Genomic DNA, 19,762 nt, shown 5'->3' on the forward strand with positions numbered 1-19,762 from the left:
GATTTCTTTTAGTTGATGGTGTACCCCAGTGAAGTTAGAGAAGTGTCTTTACAAATGCCAGGTGCTGTAGCAGCAATTCCGGACTGTCCACCTGAATCAGGCAATCGTCCAAGTATGGGTAAATTTTAATTTTTCTCTGCCTGCAATATGCAATGGCTGGAGCTAGGCATTTTATGAATACCCTGGGCACAGTAGATAAGCCAAAGGGAAGTGCAGAGAACTGATAATGCATAGAGCCTGCTCTGAAACAGATATTTCCTGCAAGATTCCCTTTTGGGGATGTGCAGATAAGCTTCTTTTAAGTCTAGGGTGGCTAGCATAGGTAGCAGCTGTTGGAGAGTAAGCATTTTGAATTTTGGAACCACCAGAAAGGTGCTGAGAATAGACAGATCCAGGATAGGGCACCAAGAGTTTTATTTTCTGGGTACCAGAAAGTCTGGAATAAAAACCTTGTCCCCTTTGCTCTGCTGGGACAGGTTGAATAGTCCTGATACTGAGAAGAGAACGTACTTGCTTTTGGGCCTCTGCCCATTGGTTTGGGGGGAGTCTGGCCATCTGCTTGGGTTGGCAGTGAGTGGAAGCAGAATCTGTATCCCTGGGATATAATGTTTAAGACCCACCTGTCCTGGGTAATGTACTCCCAGTTTTTTGCTTGCAGGGCAAGTTTTCCTCCTAAAGGTGAAAGTAGTTGGGCAAGGCTTGGAGAAGTTAAGGATAAGTCATTGTGAATTTTTTTCCATAGGGTGGTGGCTTACCACTCCCTGTTTTTGAGGTGGGAGCACTCCATAGTTTAGATCTGTGCATACCCTGAGACTGTCGTCTTGGTGATCTGCTGCCCCTGGGTTTGGGCTGAAGGTCTGGGAGGGACTGGAAAGGACCAGTTTTTTTGAAGGCCAATGCCTACTGAATCTAGGTGGCTGTACCTGTAGGAAATCTAACATTTTGCATATATTTAGCTTTTTCCGCCATCTTGTTAAGAACTTCTGCTTTAGTGCCAAACAAACGTTCTTGGTTTAATGGAGCATCTAGTAATTTTGTTTTGACATGCTCTGGCAAGATTTGTTCCTTTAACCAAGCATGCCTTCTAAGAACAGACCCAGTGACAGCAGCCCCGCAAGATGCTTCTAAAGCATCAAAACTACACTGAAATGTATGTTTTCCAACTTGGTTTGCAGAATACATTAACTCTTGTAAATCTTTATCTTCTGCACAATCAGGAATCATCAGTTTTTGTTTAATTAGCTCCATAATATGTTGCTGGTACTTATGTGAAACTGGCAATTTAAAGCCCTGATGGCAAGAGTAGCAGAGGTGTATACATTCTTCCCCCATCTGTCTAAAGCCCTAGAATCCCTGTCTGAAGGGGTATGTTTTTTGGCTCTAGTAGCCTTAATGCCTTTAGGCCCCTGGGAATGGTCTCTGGATCCCCAGTAGGATTCTTAAATAGACATTTGTGAGAGTCAGGTACTCTGTAGTACCCGTCAAGTTTTCTAGGAGCTGGTGGCAAAGTATCAGGGGTAAGACTGGATTCCATGAAGCAATCATCTACAATTTCCAGAACAGTAGAGATAGCTAAAGGTCTGTGCTGAGGCAAGTTTAAAAAATTCCCTGCGTCTCTTTTTGGACTGTGGGAAGCTCTGGCATTCCCAATGAAAATGCTCTCAAGGTATGCAGGGTTTCATAGGAAGAAAAATCCTCTGGTGGGAGAGGCAGAGGGAATGCAATCCTCTGCATCAGAATCCTCATAGGTAGATAAAGGTATGTCCTGGTAATCTGTGGGGACAGAGTCATAGGACTCATGATCTGAAGAATCAGAAGGAAAATCAATTTTTTGTCTTTAGAGGGGGAAGGCTGGCTTCCCCTAATTAAAAGTAATAAGGTCTTCAGCCATTCTAAGCATTTGTTTCTGTGGCATGGGAGCTTGAGAATGCGCTTTGGATGTCAGTTTCCTAGGCATAGTGTGAACTCTGGGCCTGAGAAATTCTGTAGTTTTAGTCTGAAACAAAGTAGTCTGTTTAATATGGACACCAGAAGGTCTGAATACACCCTCAGAAGCCGGTGCTTGCACAGCGGCTCCAGACCCATTCAAGGTAGAGACATTAGAGACATCCACAGGTTCCATAATCGAAGAAGCATCTCACGGCATACCGGACTCCGAATGGGTCTCAGTAGAGGCCTGCGAATATGGAGAAGCGGGTATCAGGGTCTGCGAAAGCGTCTCACTGAGTACCGACGGACTGGCGACTAGCTTAATGGAAGTGTTGTCAGCAGTTTTGGACCTATGCGGTCTGTCTGTCCTTATCCTTAGATTTTTCCGGAAGATCGGTAGTCGGATGGCTTATCGAAGCAATTTCGGAAAACGGAGAACAAGAGCGAAAGAATTTAGCGACAAAGGTAGCCTGACGACTAATAGTTCGGGCGTTAAACAGGGCACAAAACCGACATCTGGGCCTAAACAGGTGACGCAGTAAGAATGAAAATCTCCGAGAGGTATTTGCCTTCCACAGGCAAGACAATTATTCATTTTTTCTGACATCGGTTGGAGCAAGAAAAAAGGATCCCCTACAGGGTACTTGGCTTTAGAAGACTTCAGGTCTGAAACTCTAATAACGAAAATTTCAGGTAGTGGCCGACCGGCACTTGCAAACTGCTTCGGGCTCTGCTCGGCAAGAAAAGTTGATGTAATGGCATCGGCTGCACGTTTTATACCCCTGATGACTGGACGTCATGGAAGAGGCGACAGTATCCGACCCAGAAATTCCAAGACTCTGGTATTCGGGCCGACTGAGGGCTACCTGCAGGCAGATAACCCAAGTGTGATGACTGCAACAGTGAAACACGAAAACATACTTACTGATAACTATAACACCTGTGCAACTCGCATGGCTTAGAGAACTGTTACATCTGTTAATATCTGGACTGATGATATAAATATTAAGCAAAGAGCAAACACACTCAGGAATGGAAGTGTCTATTGCCGGTAAAGATCTTTCATCTCCAATTGGACAAGATAATACCACTGACAACTCTGGAATTCTGAGTACAAGTATTCAGCAATCTGAGGATTTACAGCATATACAAAAAAAATAAAGAACGAAGTTCAGAACAAATAACGAAGAAAAAGAAAACAATTAAGGCCTGTAAAGCAAAGAGAATACATACTATAAAAGGACACTGCTTTGTTAAATAACAGACAACGGAACATTTTTCTACCAGAAAACCTTCAGTTTACAGAAAAAGGTATTTTTCCAAAACAGAAATTAGGGGAAAATAAACGGTCTTGGGGCAGATGAAAAGGAAACAAAAAGCTGAACGCAGAAGGATTGAAGAACATTAGCGTAAGAAAAAAAGGAGAGGAGAAAGACAAATACACTTGGTGTGTCATTCAATAATAGTTCAACTTTAATGTCAGCATGAAGAACTTTAAGGGTAATGGAGTACAATCTGTAGCTATAATACACGTCTCCAGTGTTTAATAACCTCCTAGCTAAAGAGACTACATATGTTAGATGGCTCTTCCAAATTAACATTTCAAGCTGGAAACTAGACCTGTAAAAACAAAAAAATATATACAATCACTACCATACCATGCATATTGTAGTCAAATGTAAGCTCTTCTCCGGCCCATATAGTACGTGTAGCAAAGAAAGCAATCCGAGGAAGTCTCTCGTCAATGTTGTTAATAAATATGTTGTATACCTGCAGATTAGGATTACACTAAGAAAACAAAGTAACCAGTTACAAACATGAAAAATTGGAGACTATGCAACAAAACAGAAATAAACAGGATAATTAAAGACTTGGAAAGGAATTATGTAGGATACCTACTCTAACCAGACTGTCAGGATCATCAGAGTTAAAATCAGAAGAAAGTTCTTTCCTTAATGGGAGGGTGGAGGCTATGCTTTCAATTAAAATGTTGAAGGCAGAACACAAAAAGTACAACTGGAAGAATACTTACTATTCCAATAGATTTTGAGAGGTGCTGCAGATAGCAGTAACACACTGGCTTGAGTACCCCCCCAAAAATGCATATACTGTACCAACAGCTGATCTTGAGTAAGACTAAGGTACACTCAAAAGCCTAAACCGACCAATATAAGAGCACCCACACAAAGTAGGGAATTCAGCAACATTTCCTGTTAAGGAGATCAAGCAGCCTCACAGGGCAACATGAAATAAATCTTGTTCCACCTCTACAGAGCAGACGGACAATATTCAATATTTGCAATGGGATGCAGTAGTGGCGCGTGCCTTGGTGCAGGTAGGGTTGACTTTTCCCAAGTTCTTTTGCAACTACTGTAAAAAAAAAAAGTACAGTTGTGTACACTTACCATAAATGTAGATGTTTAAGTGTATTCACTGTTGCAGTCATTACATTTGGGTAATATGCTGGCAGGTTGCCCTCAGTCGGCCTGAATTCCAAAGTCTTGGGTCCTGCGTCGGTTGCGGTCTTCTTTTCCATGATGTCAAGGGTATAAAACAAGCAGCCGACGCAAGTTTTTCATGCATCAATATAAACTTTACCTTCATCTACAGGCAAACACACCACATAGGTTGTAGAAGATAGAGAAGGAAAGATAAACTCAAAATGAAAAAAAAAAAAACAAAAAAAAAAAAATCCTTGTTTTCCCGCTTTTCTGAACTAGAATAGTCCAGTCTTCAGATTTTGCTGATCTCTGGGCTTTGTCTTAGTTCCTGTGCTATCCATATCCTTATCTGGATAAGAGGAAGCTTCTTTGTTCACCAGTGGGAGTGGGGAGCACTGAGCAACCTATTTGTCCCTAGAGGACTGGTTCCAGCCCAGCAACTTGTAGTTTATTGGCCATTTTGGGTCAATTCCTGGCTCTTTTCAACCCCCTGCTATAAAGCCCGCTTTTGCATGCTTTAGCGCGAAGTTGCTCATAGAGCAGCGCCGGTTAATCAAGTTTAAAGTATTTCTGGCTCCGTAAAGTGTACTCTTCAATTTTTCCCTTAGAACTGCTCTACTTGCAATCTAAACAGCCTATTCTCCAACTGAAAAGCTCAGCACTTGCTCCTAAAGAATTTTTTATACAGGTAAAGCACTCAAACAAAAGAAAGTACTTCTTTCACCTAAATTCCCTTGAGTACCCATTTCCCTATAGATCCTTTCTGACTCAGTTACACAGCAATCTTTTTTCACTATTTCTAGCATGTCGAAGGGTCAGTTGCTGGCGTCCTCTCCTGTTCAACTGGTGAATCTGGGAATCTTGAGGCAATGTTACAATTGCCTCATGTACACAGACAACCCTCTCCTCCTCCCAACAAATACAAATATATGCGAGAGATGCAACTATATAGCCAAACTGGAGGCTGAGCTCTCTCAATTCAGTACTGGCAAGTCCAGTCAGGAGGAGAAGGTAACCACGCACACCACAAACCCAGTCTCACATAGAACTATCACAACTGCAAACCAAACACAAACACACAAAAACATACTCGGAGGCGCTGATTAAAAATCTACCAAAACAACAGAGGCCTAGACACCCAAGCAACCTCCCCCTCAAAACATAGCACATGCAACACATAGTTCACAAAATCAGCGTGCTAAACAGTCACAGCCCTTAAGGCCAAACAACATGCCAGACACACTTGTAATAGGTGACTCCATAGTCAGATACACTGACGTCCCGCTCACCAGACTGAACAAGAAAAAGGTCACGGTAAGCTGCCTGTTGGGAGCTAGAATTCGCCACATAACACAAGCACTCAGGCCACACCACAGCAAGTACAAATATGACTCAGTCATTGTACATGCCGGTGTGAATGACCTGAGACATACCTCCCTGGACTACATGAAAAGAGACAGAGGAGCTCTCTGATTACGTAGCCCAGGCCGGTATGACCCTGACCAGCATCTTACCCTCACCAAGAATGATGCCACAGTACAAAGACAAAATGATCAGTTTTAAGAATTGGCTTAATTACTGGTGTCATTCTAAGGGGATCCAATGTCTGTCTGCTTGGGATGACATACTTGACAAGCCACGCTGCTTCAAGGATGGCTTGCACCTGTCACCCCTGGGCTTCCGGATATTGGCCAAGGCTCTTGCCACCCCCATAGTGCCTTTTTTAGGCAAGGCAGGCTCAAATGACAAACCTACCTCCCTAGAAAACACAAGTGGAAAAAAACTAAGGGTAATGCTGCTCAATGCCAGAAGTCTAAACCTCAAGATGCATGCCCTCGAAGCCCTCCTCAGTATGGAGAACATCGATGTCTGTGCAGTTACTGAAACCTGGTTCAAGGCTCCTGAGAGCACCCCAGCACTATCAGGTTTTACCTCATATCATGCTTTCCGGTCCCAAAACTTGGACTGAACCACAAAAGGAGGGGGAGTATCCATATTCATCAAAGATACCCACACCTCCAGGTTAGTGGCAACGTACGAAGCATCAGAGACCATCCAGGTGCAACTAACCATAGGCAAAACTGCCTTACAGTTTGTAGCATGCTACAGACCACCCTCTCAAACTCAGGAACCCCACACAGCCTTCCTGAAGACACTGGAGAGTATGAATGTCTCTCCAAATACCATCATATTGGGAGACTTCAACTACCCAAACAGACTGAGAACATTACTCAAGCCCCAACACCCTAGCCCAAAGGTTCCTAGAATTCATAAACTCAAATGCAATGGAACAACTAGTCACCATTCCCACAAGAGGAGACAATATACTAGACCTGATCACAAACATGGGGACAAAATGCTCCACACCGGGTATATCCCTCTTTGGTAAGATCAGACCATAAATTAATCTCAGTGGAAATCCACATCCCACCCCCACCACAAAAGACCACAGTGAAGAACTTCTCAAAAGCCAACTTCACACTTCTTAAGACTGAAGTGGTATCCTTCAAGGCCCCTGGGCCAGTGGAAACCAAAACCCACACTGCTGAATCCTTTGCAAATGCCTTCTACGGGCACCTTCAAGAATGCATGGATCATGCAATCCCAAATAAAACCAAGACCCATTCCCCCAAAGGCAGGCGCCCGGTCTGGTGGACCCCAGCCATAAACAAACTTTATAACAAGAGGAGGAAGCTACTACATGACAGAGCAAAATCCTAAAGGAAGGCATCTCTGATCAGTACTAGCAAAAAACTACGATCACTCGTAAAATCATCCAAGGCCAACTTTGAGAGAAAAATCGCAAAAGACACAAAAGACAATCACAAGGCCTTCTTTAGCTATGTTAGAAACCTGGGTGGAAACTCCCAGATATGCTCAGAGTTAGTCCAAAATGACACAAAATACACTGAACCCACTGACACTGCCAACATTCTGGCGGACAGGTTCAGTGCAAATTTCTCCTCCCTCCCCAAAGGAGAAATAACTATCCCAGCAGAGTGTAGCCTCCCTAACATCTCAGATGCCCAGGTGAGAGCCGCCTCTCTAAAGCTAAAACACAGCATCAATGGGACCGGATGGTGTCCCAGGCTGTGTGCTACATGAACTCAAGAGGAACTAAACCCACACATAAGGCTGCTGTTTAATCTTAGCCTTACTACAGGATCGCACCCAAAGAGTGGCGTACGGCAACAGTGGTCCCACTTCACAAAGGCAGTGCTTCTACGGACCCTGGAAATTACCGCCCCATAAGCTTGACGAGCCTGGTCTGCAAAGCTATGGAGAGGATCATTATGGAACTCATAAACAAAGACATTGGGGACCTACAGACATTGGATCGTACCCAATTTGGCTTAGTTAAGGGCAGATCCTGCCTTTTGAACTTGGTCGACTTTTTTGAAACAGTCACCAAGGCCATTGATGAGGGTAAGCAGTTCACACAGCCTACCTTGACCTTGCAAAAGCCTTTGACACAATACCCCACTCGGGCATCATAAACAAACTCACCAGCTTAAATGTAAACCCATATGTCACAAGATGGGTTGCAAACTGGCTCAAGGACAGAACCCACAGGGTCAGAGTTGCTGGAGCTATGTCAGACTCTAAGCCAGTCACAAGCGTGTCCCACAGGGCTCAGTCCTGGGACCCCTCTTGTTCGGCATTTATTTTTCCGAGGTACAGGCAAACATAGGAGGATTGTGGCTGACAAAGTTCGCAGATGACTGCAAACTGGGCGCCATAATTGATACTCCAGTGGACACAAACATCCTTCAGAGAGGCCTCATAGAAACGGATAATTGGTGCCAGAGCCATGGCCTTAAGTTGAACGGCAAAAAATGTATAGTCATACCCTTTGGGAAAAACAAGGTACCCACAAATTACCACATAGGTGGTAATCCATTAAGTACGGAACAGGTAATCAGGGACCTAGGGACCCAGGTTGACAGTAACCTCTCATTTGACACTCACATTGCCAAAGTGGTTAGGAAGACCTTCTATATTGCCCACCTTATCATGAAGGGTTTCACATCTAGATCAAGAGAGGTCATTGTGCCCCTGTACTCTTCTCTTATCCGGCCAATGATTGAGTACAATGCCCCATTTGGGATGTATCTTACCAGACACCTGCAGCAGTTGGAAAGACCCCAAAAGTTCCTCACCAAGAGGATAAAGGGTCTTAAACGTATGTCATATGCTGCCAGACTGAAAAAAATCCAGCTCTATTCAGTCGCATACCGCCTACTCAGAGGTGATCTGTGCCTGACGTACAAGGCCATGTCCAATCCGGAATTAATGGACATGCTCCACCTCAGAAAATCCAAATCCATCAGAGCCACGAGAGCAAGAGACTTAAACCTCAACACAGAAATAAATAGGACGTGCTGGAGGGACAGATTCATAACCCAGAGGCTCCCTACACTCTGGAACAGAATCCCAATCCATGTTAGGCAGAGCCCCTCACTAACTCTATTCAAGAGAAATCTTGACGAGTGGATGGGAGATCGTAGGTTTACCCCGGGGGTCATCTCTGTGTCACTACTAGACAGAGGCACAGTAAACTAAACCCTAAAAGGGCGTAGTATTCTCATCCTAAGGGGTGGTGAAATCCACACACACTCTGGCTAGGCTTATAAATGCCCTAGGGCAGATAGCCTAGTACGAACCTATGAACCTATGACAAGGGGATGGCGGGAGGGTAACCTAGACTGCAACAGTGAATACACTCGAACATCTACATTTATGGTAAGTGTACACAACTGTACTATGTTCTTAGTGTTTCACTGTTGCAGTCATTACATTTGGGTAGAATCCCATGGTTGGGAGGCTGGAGCTAAACAGCATTAGGTGCGGCTATACGGCCCTGCAGCACTGCAGTGGCAAAGCCTGCCCTGGACGTGAGAGTTGAGAGGCAAATGATAATGCTTTATAAAGATGTGAACAGAACTCCAAGTAGCAGCCTCTAGAATGTCTTTGGTTGGTACTCCTCTGAGAAAGGCTGCTGAAGTAGCTGCAGCTCTGGTGGAATGAGACCTAATGCCCTTGGGCACAGGTTTACCATGATGTAAGTAGCAGAAACGGATGCAGTGGCTTATCCACTGTCTGCTTTGTAATAGCCTTTCCTTCTGATCCTGCAGCATATGACACTAATAATTGCTCAGTTTTTCTTAGAGCTTTAGTCCTGCTGAAGTAGAATCTTAGCGGTCTGTGAACGTCCACGGAATGCAGAACTTTCTCCCCCTTGTTCTGCGGATTTGGGTAAAAGGTTGGCAGATTAATTGTTTGGTTAAGAGCCACACTAGAAACCACCTTATACATAAAAGTAGGATTTGTCCTCAGACACCCTGTCTGGGTAAAATATGATAAAAGGCTCTACAGCCATGAGGGCCTGTAGCTCTGAAACTCTTCTTGCTGAAGTAATTGCTAGTAGCAGAGCTGTTTTCCACGATAAGAACTTTATATCAGCGGTAGCAGCTGGTTCAAATGGATGCAGGGTGAGCTTTTCCAACACATAATTGAGGTCCCATGCAGGTAATGGTGATCTTCTGGGAGGCCTTAAAGTTTTGGCTCCTCTAAGATACTGCTTTAGTAAAGGATGAGAAAAGAGTAGTGGCTTTGTATTGTAATGAGCCGAAATGGCAGAGGCATGGATTTTAATTGATGAGAAAGATAGGCCTTTGTCAAGCATCTCAGTTAAGTATTGTAATATTGGAGGAATATTTGGTTCTGCTGTATCAGTTCCTTGTGCTCGATTCCAAGCACAGAATCTCTTCCATTTGTCAGCATAAGATTTTCTAGTACTATGCCTTCTGGCTTCCAAAATGACATCCATCACAGCTTTACTGAGGTATTGTTTGTATAACTACATGATCAGCCATGCTGCCAGGTTCAGTGTCTATAGTTGATTGTGCAGGATCTGATTGTTTTGCTGGGACAGTAGTTGAGGTCTTTGAGGTACGGTCCAAGCTGGGCATTGAGACAAGTTCCTTAGGATTGGGTACCAGTACTGGCGGGGCAATTAGTATCTTTGGTTTCTCTTGTCTGACTTTTAGGAGGACCTTGGGGAGAAGAGGCAGAGGAGGAAAGGCATAAACTGATAGGGTTTTTCCAACTGAAGGATTGGGCGCCCACTTTCCATGCTTGTCTGTGATAAGTCCTTGTGCAGAATCTTTTCAATTGATAATTTTAAGGAGAGGCAAATAGATCTATGTCTGGACTCCCCCATTTCTCTGTTCTCATGCTGAAGACTTGTGGATTTAGTTTCCACTCGTGAGGATCCATAAGGTTTCTGCTTAAATCGTCTGCCAGTGTATTTTGTTTTCCTGGCAGGAATTGAGCTTGAAGATGTATTTGGTAGTTCAAAGCTGTGTCCCACAGTGCCATGGCTAATCTGCAAAGGGGGTATGTGTGTGCCCCCCTTTGCTTGTTTATATACCACATGACTGTGGTGTTGTCAGTCTTTATCAGTAGTTGTCCTGGATGAAGTAAGTCCTTGAAGGCTGTTAGGGCATTTTGAACAGCTAGCATCTCTTTCTGGTTGATATGTAGAAGCATTTGTTTTGGGATCCATATGCCCTGAATGCATCTTCCTGTCATGTGGGCCCCCCAGGCATAATCCGATGCATCTGTTAAGGCTTGGCTGGCAGGGGGGAGAGTGAAGGCACGTCCCATGTTTTGGTGACATACCTTTGCCCACCATAGAAACTCCTGTTGTAGACAGGGAATGAGAGGAAACATTGCTTCCAGACTGTGAGAATGTTGACTCCATAAACATTGTAGGTACCACTGAAGTTTCCTCATATGCAGTTTTGCATATGGAATCAGTAGGATGCAGGATGCCATGAAGTCCAGAGCCTGCAGAATTTGTCTTGCAGATAACTGGGTTTTTGTTGCCATCAGTTTGAAGTAAGTAGTCAGTTGCCTTTGCTTGTCTGGCGTGAGGTAAGCCATCTGGGCAGTTGTATTCAAGCTTGCACCCAGGAATGTTACCTTTTGAGATGGTACCAGTTGTGATTTATTTTCGTTTGTGCACCCTAGGCATGTTAGAAGCCTTTTCACAAATGCCAGGTGTCGAAGAAGAGAGTGTCCTTGTTCTCTGCTTGAATGAGACAGTCCAAGTAAGGATATATTTGTATATTTTTTTTGTCTGCAAAATGCAATTACTGGTGCCAGGCACTTTGTAAAGACCCTGGGCGCAGTAGATAAGCCAAAAGGCAGTGCAGAAAATTGGTAATGCATTAAGCCAGCCTTGAATCTGAGGTATCTTCTGCACAATTGTCTTATTGGGACATGCAGGTATGCCTCTTTTAGGTCTAAAGTCACCAGCCAAGCATTCTTGCCCAGCATGGGCAGAAGCTGCTGCAAAGTCAGCATTTTGAATTTTGGAATGTCCAGGTATGTGTTCAAAATCGATAAATCCAGTATTGGCTGCTAGACCTTGTCCTTTCCGGGTATCAAGTACGTACAGTTTTGTACCTACCATAAATGTAGATGTTAGAGTGTATTCACTGCTGCAGTCATTACACTTGGGTTATCCTGCCGTCAGGCGGTCCCACAATTGGCCAGAGTTCCAAAGTTTTGGTCCAGCGGCGGTTGCTGTCGCCTCTTCCCTGATGTCAGTGCGCCAGGGGTATACAAGATGCAGCAGATGCCATTTTCTTCAGTTTTTCTTGCCCCAGATGTCAGGTGCCCCAAAATAGGTAGGCAATACATATTGCTAATAAGACATACATAAGAAATAAAAACAATACTTTCAGTTACAAGCAAATACACCACATAGGTTGTATAGGATTAGAAAGGTATAGATAAGTCCCAGAAAAGAAAGTGGGGATGGAGGGAGGGTAACCTGGACTGCAGCAGTGAATACACTCTAACATCTACATTTATGGTAGGTACAAAACTGTACTATGTTCATAGTGTTTCACTGCTGCAGTCATTACACTTGGGTTGAATCCCAAATCTGAGGTTGGGCGGTTGGGTCTATAAAGGATTTGGAGTGGCTACGAGGCCCTGCAGCACTGCAGTGGCAAAGCCAGCTCTGGATTTAGAGTAAAGAGGCAAGTGGTAATGCTTGGTAAAGGTGTGCACTGAACTACAAGTTGCAGCTTCCAAGATATCCTTGGTTGGTACTCCTCTAAGAAAGGCTGCTGAAGTGGCTGTTGCCCTGGTAGAATGTGGCCTAATGTTGTTAGGCACAGTTTTTCCATGTTGTGTGTGGCAGAAACGGATACAGTGACCTATCCACTTTGAAATAGTCTGCTTTGAGATGGTCTTTCCCTGTGATCCTGCAGCATATGATACAAACAGTTGCTCAGTTTTCCTGAAAGCTTTTGTTTTGTCCAAGTAGAAACGTAACTGCCTATGTCCAATGAGTGCAGCAGTCTCTCCCCTTTATTCTGGGGATTTGGATAAAAAGTTGGCAAGTGAATAGTTTGGTTAAGAGCCACACTGGATACCACCTTTGGCATAAATGTAGGGTTTGTTCTTAAGGAAACCCTGTCTTGATGAAAAATGATGAAAGGTTCCACTGCCATTCGTGCCTGTAACTCTGAGACTCTTCGTGCTGAAGTTATTGCCAGAAGCAGAGCAGTTTTCCATGACAAAAATTTTCATTCTGCTGAATTGGCTGGCTCAAAAGGTGGTAAAGTTAGTTTTTCCAAGACAAAGTTGAGGTCCCAAGTTGGTGTTGGTGCTCTCCGGGGCGGTCTTATGTTTTTAGCCCCTCTGAGGTATTGCCTTAGTAATGGATGAGAGTAAATAGGAGGATCCGTGTTGTAATGAGCTGAAATGGCAGAGGAGTGGATCTTAATAGATGAAAAGGATAGGCCTTTGTCCAGCATCTCAGTTAGTATTGTAATATCTGAGGAATATTTGGAACAAGAGGGTCAAGGCCTTGAGCCTGGTTCCAGGCGCAGAATATTTTCCACTTTTCTGAATAAGATTTCCTGGTGCTGGGCCTCCTGGCCTCCAAAATGACATCCATAACAGCTTTAGAGAGAGGTGTTGACTGCTTGGCCAAGTAATCTGCCATGCAGCCAGATTTAAGGTTTTGAGCTGGCTGTGCAGGATCGGATTGTTTTGCTGAGTCAGAAGATGAGGAATTTGAGGTAAAAGCCATGCTGGGCCTTGAGCCAAGTTCTTAGATTGGGTACCAGTGCTGGCGTGGCCAGTCCGGAGCAATCAGGATAATTTTTGGCCTCTCTAGTCTGGCTTTTAGGAGTACCTTTGAAAGGAGAGGCAGTGGTGGGAAGGCATAAACTTTTAGTGTTTTCCAGCTGAATGAAAGAGCGTCCACTTTCCATGCTTGTGTGTGGTAAAGTCCTTGCAGAATTTCTGTAGTTGGTAGTTCAAAGGGGAGGCAAAGAGATCTATGTCTGGGCACCCCCATTTCTGAGTTATCATGTTGAATACTTGTGGATTTAATTTCCAACTCATGAGGATCCATGATGTTTCTGCTTAAGTCGTCTGCCACAGTATTTTTCTTTCCTGGCAGGAATTGTGCTTGCAGATGAACTTGATAGGTCAGTGCTGTGTTCCACAAAGTCATGGCTTGTCTGCATAGGGGATAGGAATGTGTGCCCCCTTGCTTGTTTATGTACCACATAACTGTGGTGTTGTCCGTCTTTAGTAGTAGTAGTCCTGGATGCAGAAGGTCCTTGAAAACTGTCAGGACATTTTGTACAGCTAGCATCTCTCTGATTGATGTGTAGATGCATTTGGTCTGGGGTCCATTTGCCCTGGATACATTTTCCTGCCATGTGTGCTCCCCAAGCATAATCCGATGCATCTGTTGTTAGTGTCTGCCTGGCTGTGGGTAAAGTGAAAGGCTGTCCCTTGTTGTGGTGACATGCCTGTGCCTATCAAAACTCCTGTTGTAGGCAAAGAATGAGTGGTATTATTGCTTCCAAACTGTGACAGTGTTGAGTCCAGACACTTTTTAGATACCATTGTAACTTAGTCTGGCATATGGTATTAGTAGTATGCAGGACGCCATGAACCCCAAGGCCTGCAGATTTTTTCTTGCAGGGAGTTGGGTTTTTGTTGCTATCAAATGAAAATGAGTCAGTTGCCTTTGCTTGTCTGGCGTGAGATAAGCCATCTGAGCAGTTGTATTTAAGCTTGCACCCAGGAATATTATCTCTTGTGAGGGCACTAGTTTTGATTTCTTTTCATTTATTGTCTACCCTAGGCCCATTAGTAATCTTTTTACAAATGCCAGATGCTTTAGTAGAATGTCCTTGCTCTCTGCTTGAATAAGGTAAGGATATATTTGAATTCCTTTTTGTCTGCAAAATGCACTTACTGGTGCCAGGCATTTCGTGAAGACCCTGGGCACAGTAGATAACCCAAAGGGCAGTGCAGAGAATTGGTAATGCATTGTGCCAGCAATGAATCTGAGGTATCTTCTGCAATTTTGTCTGATTGGGACATGCAGGTATGCCTCTTTGAGGTCCAAAGTAACAAGCCAAGCCTTCTTGCCCAGCATGGGAAGAAGTTGCTGTAGTGTCAACATTTTGAGTTTTGAAATATCCAAGTAAGTGTTTAGAATAGATAGGTCCAGTATGGGTCTCCAAGCTTTGTCCTTTCTGGGGACCAAGAAAAGTCTTGAGTAAAATCCTTGTCCTTGTTCCTGTTTTGGCACTTTTTGAATAGCTCTCATGTCCATGAGGGCTGTAATTTGCTTTTGTGCCTCTGCCCATTGATTTTGTGGTAGGTCTGGCATTCGGCCTTGGTAGAGTGTGAAAATGGAACCTGTAACCTTGAGACACAATATTCAGTACCCATTTGTCTTGGGTGATTATATGCCAATTTTGTGAAAAAAGTGCTAGTTTCCCCCCTAAGGGAGCTGCCAAAAGGTAAGAGCTTGGCATTTGAAAGGGGAAGTCATTGGGACCGTTTCCTGTAAGGTTGTGACTCGTCTTCTCCTCCTTTTGGGGTTGAAGGACCCCACTGAAGTGGTCTGCAAGAGCCTTGGGGCTGAGATCTGCCTCTTGGGCGTCTGTATATGCCTCTTTGTGGTCTGTCTGACACCGGAAAGGACCAATTTTTAGAAGGGCAATTTCTGCTAAATCTAGGAGGCTGTACCTGTAAGAAAACCTTCACGGTTTGCATAGATTTTGCTTTATCCTCCTTTTTCTTTAATACCTCTTCGGCCTTAACACCAAACAAGATATCATGCTGTAAAGGAGCATCCAATAATTTGGCCTTAACATGATCAGGTAAACTTTGTTCTTTTAACCAGGCATGCCTTCGAATCACAGATCCTGTAACTGCGGCTCTGCAAGAAGCCTCTAATGAATCAAAACCACATTGCAGAGTATGTTTTCCCACTTGTTCAGCTGCATGCAATAAATCCTGCATTTCCTTGTAGTCAGGACCTTCCGAGTTAGTAAGCATTTTCTGTTTAAGCAAAGACATTAAATATTGTTGGTATTTAAGCATGTGGAACTGGCAATTTAAGGCCCTTACTGCTAAAGTTGCAGAAGTGTAAACTTTCTTCCATCTATTCAATGCTTTAGAATCCCTGTCAGAGGGAACTGGATTTTTAGCAGTGGAAGCCTTAACCCCTTTGGGACCCTGTGAAATGGTTTTAGGGTCAGCAGCAGGATTTTTATAAAAGAAATGTATGAGAGTCAGGGACTCTATAGTACCTATCTGGCTTGACTGGTGCTGGGGGCAAAGAATCAGGGGTTAGACTGGATTCAGAGAACACATCATCCACAATATCTAACACAGGCGGAATAGCGAGGGGTCTGTGTCGAGGCAATAAAAGAAAACCTCTGAGCCTTTTCTTGGATTCTGAATAATCCTGGCTCTCCCAATGGAAATGCTCCCTCATGGTATGTAAAGTTTCCCCAAAAGAGTAATCCTCAGGAGGAGAGGCTGAAGGAATTGATTCTTCAGCATCAGAGTCCTCATAGGGGGGTAAAGAGTATCCCTGGTCTGAAGAGGAATCAGAAGAAATAGAAACCTGGTCAGAGGAATCATAGTCTGTATCCTGCCTAGGCCTTTTATCAGGAGGGGGCTGGGATCCCCGTATCAGAGTAATTAGGTCTTTGGCCATTTTGAGCATCTGTTTCTTAGGTATGGAGGCCTGTCCAGGAGAATGCTGTACTTGTTTCTTTGTCTTTAATGGAGTTTTAGACTTGGTTGTTGTTTTGATGGTAAGCTGTGAAGGTCTGAAAACACCCTTAGAAGCAGATGCCTGCTCAGCGGCTCCGGACCCATCTGAGGGATTAATTTCTGTAGGCCCAATACCTTAAGTTTCCAGAGGCCTAGTAGTCTCCACGTGGGAGTCGGAAGCGGCCTGTGGCTCTGAGGTAGCAGGTGTCAGGGGCTGCGAAAGCGCCTCACTGAGAACCGGCGAACCTGCGACTGGCCTAGAAGAGGCTTCGTCGTCTGTTTTGGACCTCTGATGCCTGTCCTTATCCTTGTCTTTGCGTTTTTTGTGTATTCCGGTCGTCAGTTGTTCCGACAGCATGGTGTAATCGAACCTTCGGCCAAAATAATGCCGAGCAAAATCAAACCGACATTTAATAGTGCGTTTGTTAAATCTAGCACAAAACTGACAACTAGTGACGTCGTGGTCTGGGCCTAGGCATGGAATACAGTAAGAATGAAAATCCTTATGACGTATTTGCTTCCCACAAGAAATACAATTATTAACTTTTACTGACATCGGTCTGAGGCAAGAAAAAGGTTCTGAAATTCGAATTTGAAAATCTCAGGAGTCGGCCGACCGGCACTTGCGAACTGCTTTTGCTTCGGGCACCGCACTGCAAGAAAGACTGAAGAAAATGGCGTCAGCTGCATCCTGTATACCCCTGGCACACTGACGTCAGGGAAGAGGCGACAGCAACCGATGCCGGACCAAGACTTTGGAACTCTGGCCGACTGCAGGACCGCCTGACGGCAGGATAACCCAAGTGTAATGACTGCAGCAGTGAAACACGATGAACATCAGTCTTGAGTAAAAACCTTGTCCTTCTTCCTGTTCTGGTACTGTCTGAATGCCATATCCATGAGGGGCGTAACCTGTTTCTGTGCCTCTGCCCATTGATTTTTTGGCAGATGTGGCCAACCATTTGCCATTGGCAGAGTGTGGAAATGAAATCTGTATACCTGTGATACGATGTTTAGTACCCACTTGTCCTGGGTTATTAAATGACAATTTTGAGCAAAAAGTGCTAATTTTCTCCCTATGGGTGCTGCCAAAAGATAAGTGCTTGGTGTAGGCAGGGGGAAGTCATTGGGATTGCTTTCTGTAGGTTTGCGCTTTATCTCCTCCAGATTTGGAGGTGGAAGCGCCCCATTGCTTTGACCTGTACAAATCTTGCGCCTGGTATCGAACCCTTAGGGCGTCTGGATTTGCCCCTTTGAGCTCTGACACAGGAAAGGACCAAATTTTTGTAGGCCAGTGGTGGCTGCACTTGTAAGTCGTCTTTAACAGTTTGCATAGACTTGGCTTTGTCTTCCAATTTCTTTAAAACCTCTTCTGCCTTAATACCAGAGAATCATGCTGCAAGGGTGCATCTAGCAATTTAGCTTTAACATGATCAGGCAAATTTTGTTCCTTTAACCAGGCATGCCTCCTAATCACAGATCCAGTAACTGCGGCCCTGCAGGAGGCCTCTAAGGAATCAAAACCACATTGCAAAGTATGCTTTCCAACTTGTTCAGCTGCATGCAATAATTCCTGCAATTCTTTATTTTCTGCACATTCTGAAATCAACCATTTTCTGTTTCAGCAATCCCATAACATGTTGTTGGTACTTAAAGCATATGAAATTGACAGTTTAAGGCCCTGATTGCCAAGGTTGCAGATGTATAAACCCTTCATCTGTCCAGTGCCCTTGAATCTCTGTCAGAGGGGGGTAGAATTTTTTGCTGTTGAGGCCTTAACTGCCTTTGGACCCTGTGAAATAGTTTCAGGATCAGCAGCAGGGTTTCTAAATAAGAATTTATGTGAGTCAGGGACATCTGTCAGGCTTACTGGGAGCCGGAGGTAAGGAGTCAGGGGTCAAGCTCTACTCCGAAAAAACATCATCCACAATGTCTAAAACGGGGAATGGCTAAAGGCCTGTGCTGAGGAAGAAGAAAATCCCTGAGCCTCTTTTGATTCTGAGAAGTCTTGACTCTCCCATTGAAAATGCTCCCTCAAAGTATGCAAGGTTTCTCCAAATGAATAATCCTCAGGAGGAGATGCAGATGGAACAGACTCGTCAGCATCAGAACCCTCATAGGGAGGCATAGATAATTCCTGATAAGAAGAGGAATCAGAAGAAAAAGAAACTGGAGCTGAAGATTTATAATCAGTGTTGTTGCCTAGGCCTCTTATCAGGAGGGGGATGGGTACCCCTGATCAAGGTAATAAGGTCTTCAGCCATTTTGATCATCTGTTTTTTTGGGCATAGAGGCCTGTGCACGTGGCTCATACTTCTGTTTTTTTAACTTTAGAAGTTGCTTTTGTCTTTGGTTTTGCAGCTTTCGTCGGTTTGATATACAAATGTTGAGGTCTGAATACACCCTCAGAAGCCGGTGCCTGCTCAGCAGCTCCGGACCCATCAGAGGGAGATATATCCATCGGTCCAATACCTTGAGTATCTTGCGGCATGCCGGACTCCACATGGGTGTCGGTAGAGGCCTGCGACTCGAAAGTAGTGAGTATCAGGGGCTGCAAATGCACTTCACTGAGTACCAGCGACTGGCTTAGGAGAAGCTTCGTCGGATTTGGATCTCGACTGCCTTTCTCTGTTTTTTATGTACTTCGGTAGTCTGATTACTATCCAACAACATTTCTGGGTAGTTAAATCTGCTTCCAAAATACTTTGATGCAAAAATATACAAACGCTTAATAGTGCGTTGGTTAAATCTAGCACAAAACCGACAGCCAGGCACGTTGTGATCAGGGCCTAGGCAAGGAATACAGTACAAATGGAAATCCTTATGAGGTATTTGCTTCCCACAAGTAATACAATTATTAACTTTTTCTGACATTGGTAAAAAGCAAGAAAAAAAAGTTTCCCCAACGGGGTACTTAGCTTTAGTGAAGACTTCGGTTCTGAAACTCGAATATTTCAGTAGTCTGCTGACCGGCACTTGCGAAATGCCTCTGCTTCGGGCACCACGCGGCAAGAAAGACTAAAGAAAATGGTGTTGGCTGCTTGTTTTATACCCCTGACGACATGGAAGAGAAGACAACAACCGAAGCAGGACCCAAGACTTTGGAATTCAGGCCGAATGAGGGCAACCTGCCAGCAGATTACCCAAATGTAATGACTGCAACAGTGAAACACGAAGAACATCAACTCACTTTTCTTTTCACTACAGTAAAAGTTTTTGTGCGAGCATGCATGGAACGTTTTGCCCCTGCTCTCAGGCCTGTGTGAGAAATG

General features: G+C 44.3%; 1 protein-coding gene across 1 annotated transcript in view; it reads right to left on the bottom strand.

Moving 5' to 3' along the window:
* Positions 1–19,762, bottom strand: part of SUV39H1 (SUV39H1 histone lysine methyltransferase) — a 478,717-nt gene that overhangs the window by 147,102 nt on the left and 311,853 nt on the right. The window contains exon 5 of the mRNA XM_044080286.1: positions 3,588–3,717. Coding sequence (XP_043936221.1) covers positions 3,588–3,717 — 130 coding nt within the window. The remainder of the gene's footprint in view (positions 1–3,587; positions 3,718–19,762) is intronic.

Source organism: Protopterus annectens, chromosome 8.part0, assembly GCF_019279795.1.
Source record: "Protopterus annectens isolate FY-2018-M chromosome 8.part0, PAN1.0, whole genome shotgun sequence".
NCBI lineage: Eukaryota > Metazoa > Chordata > Ceratodontiformes > Protopteridae > Protopterus > Protopterus annectens.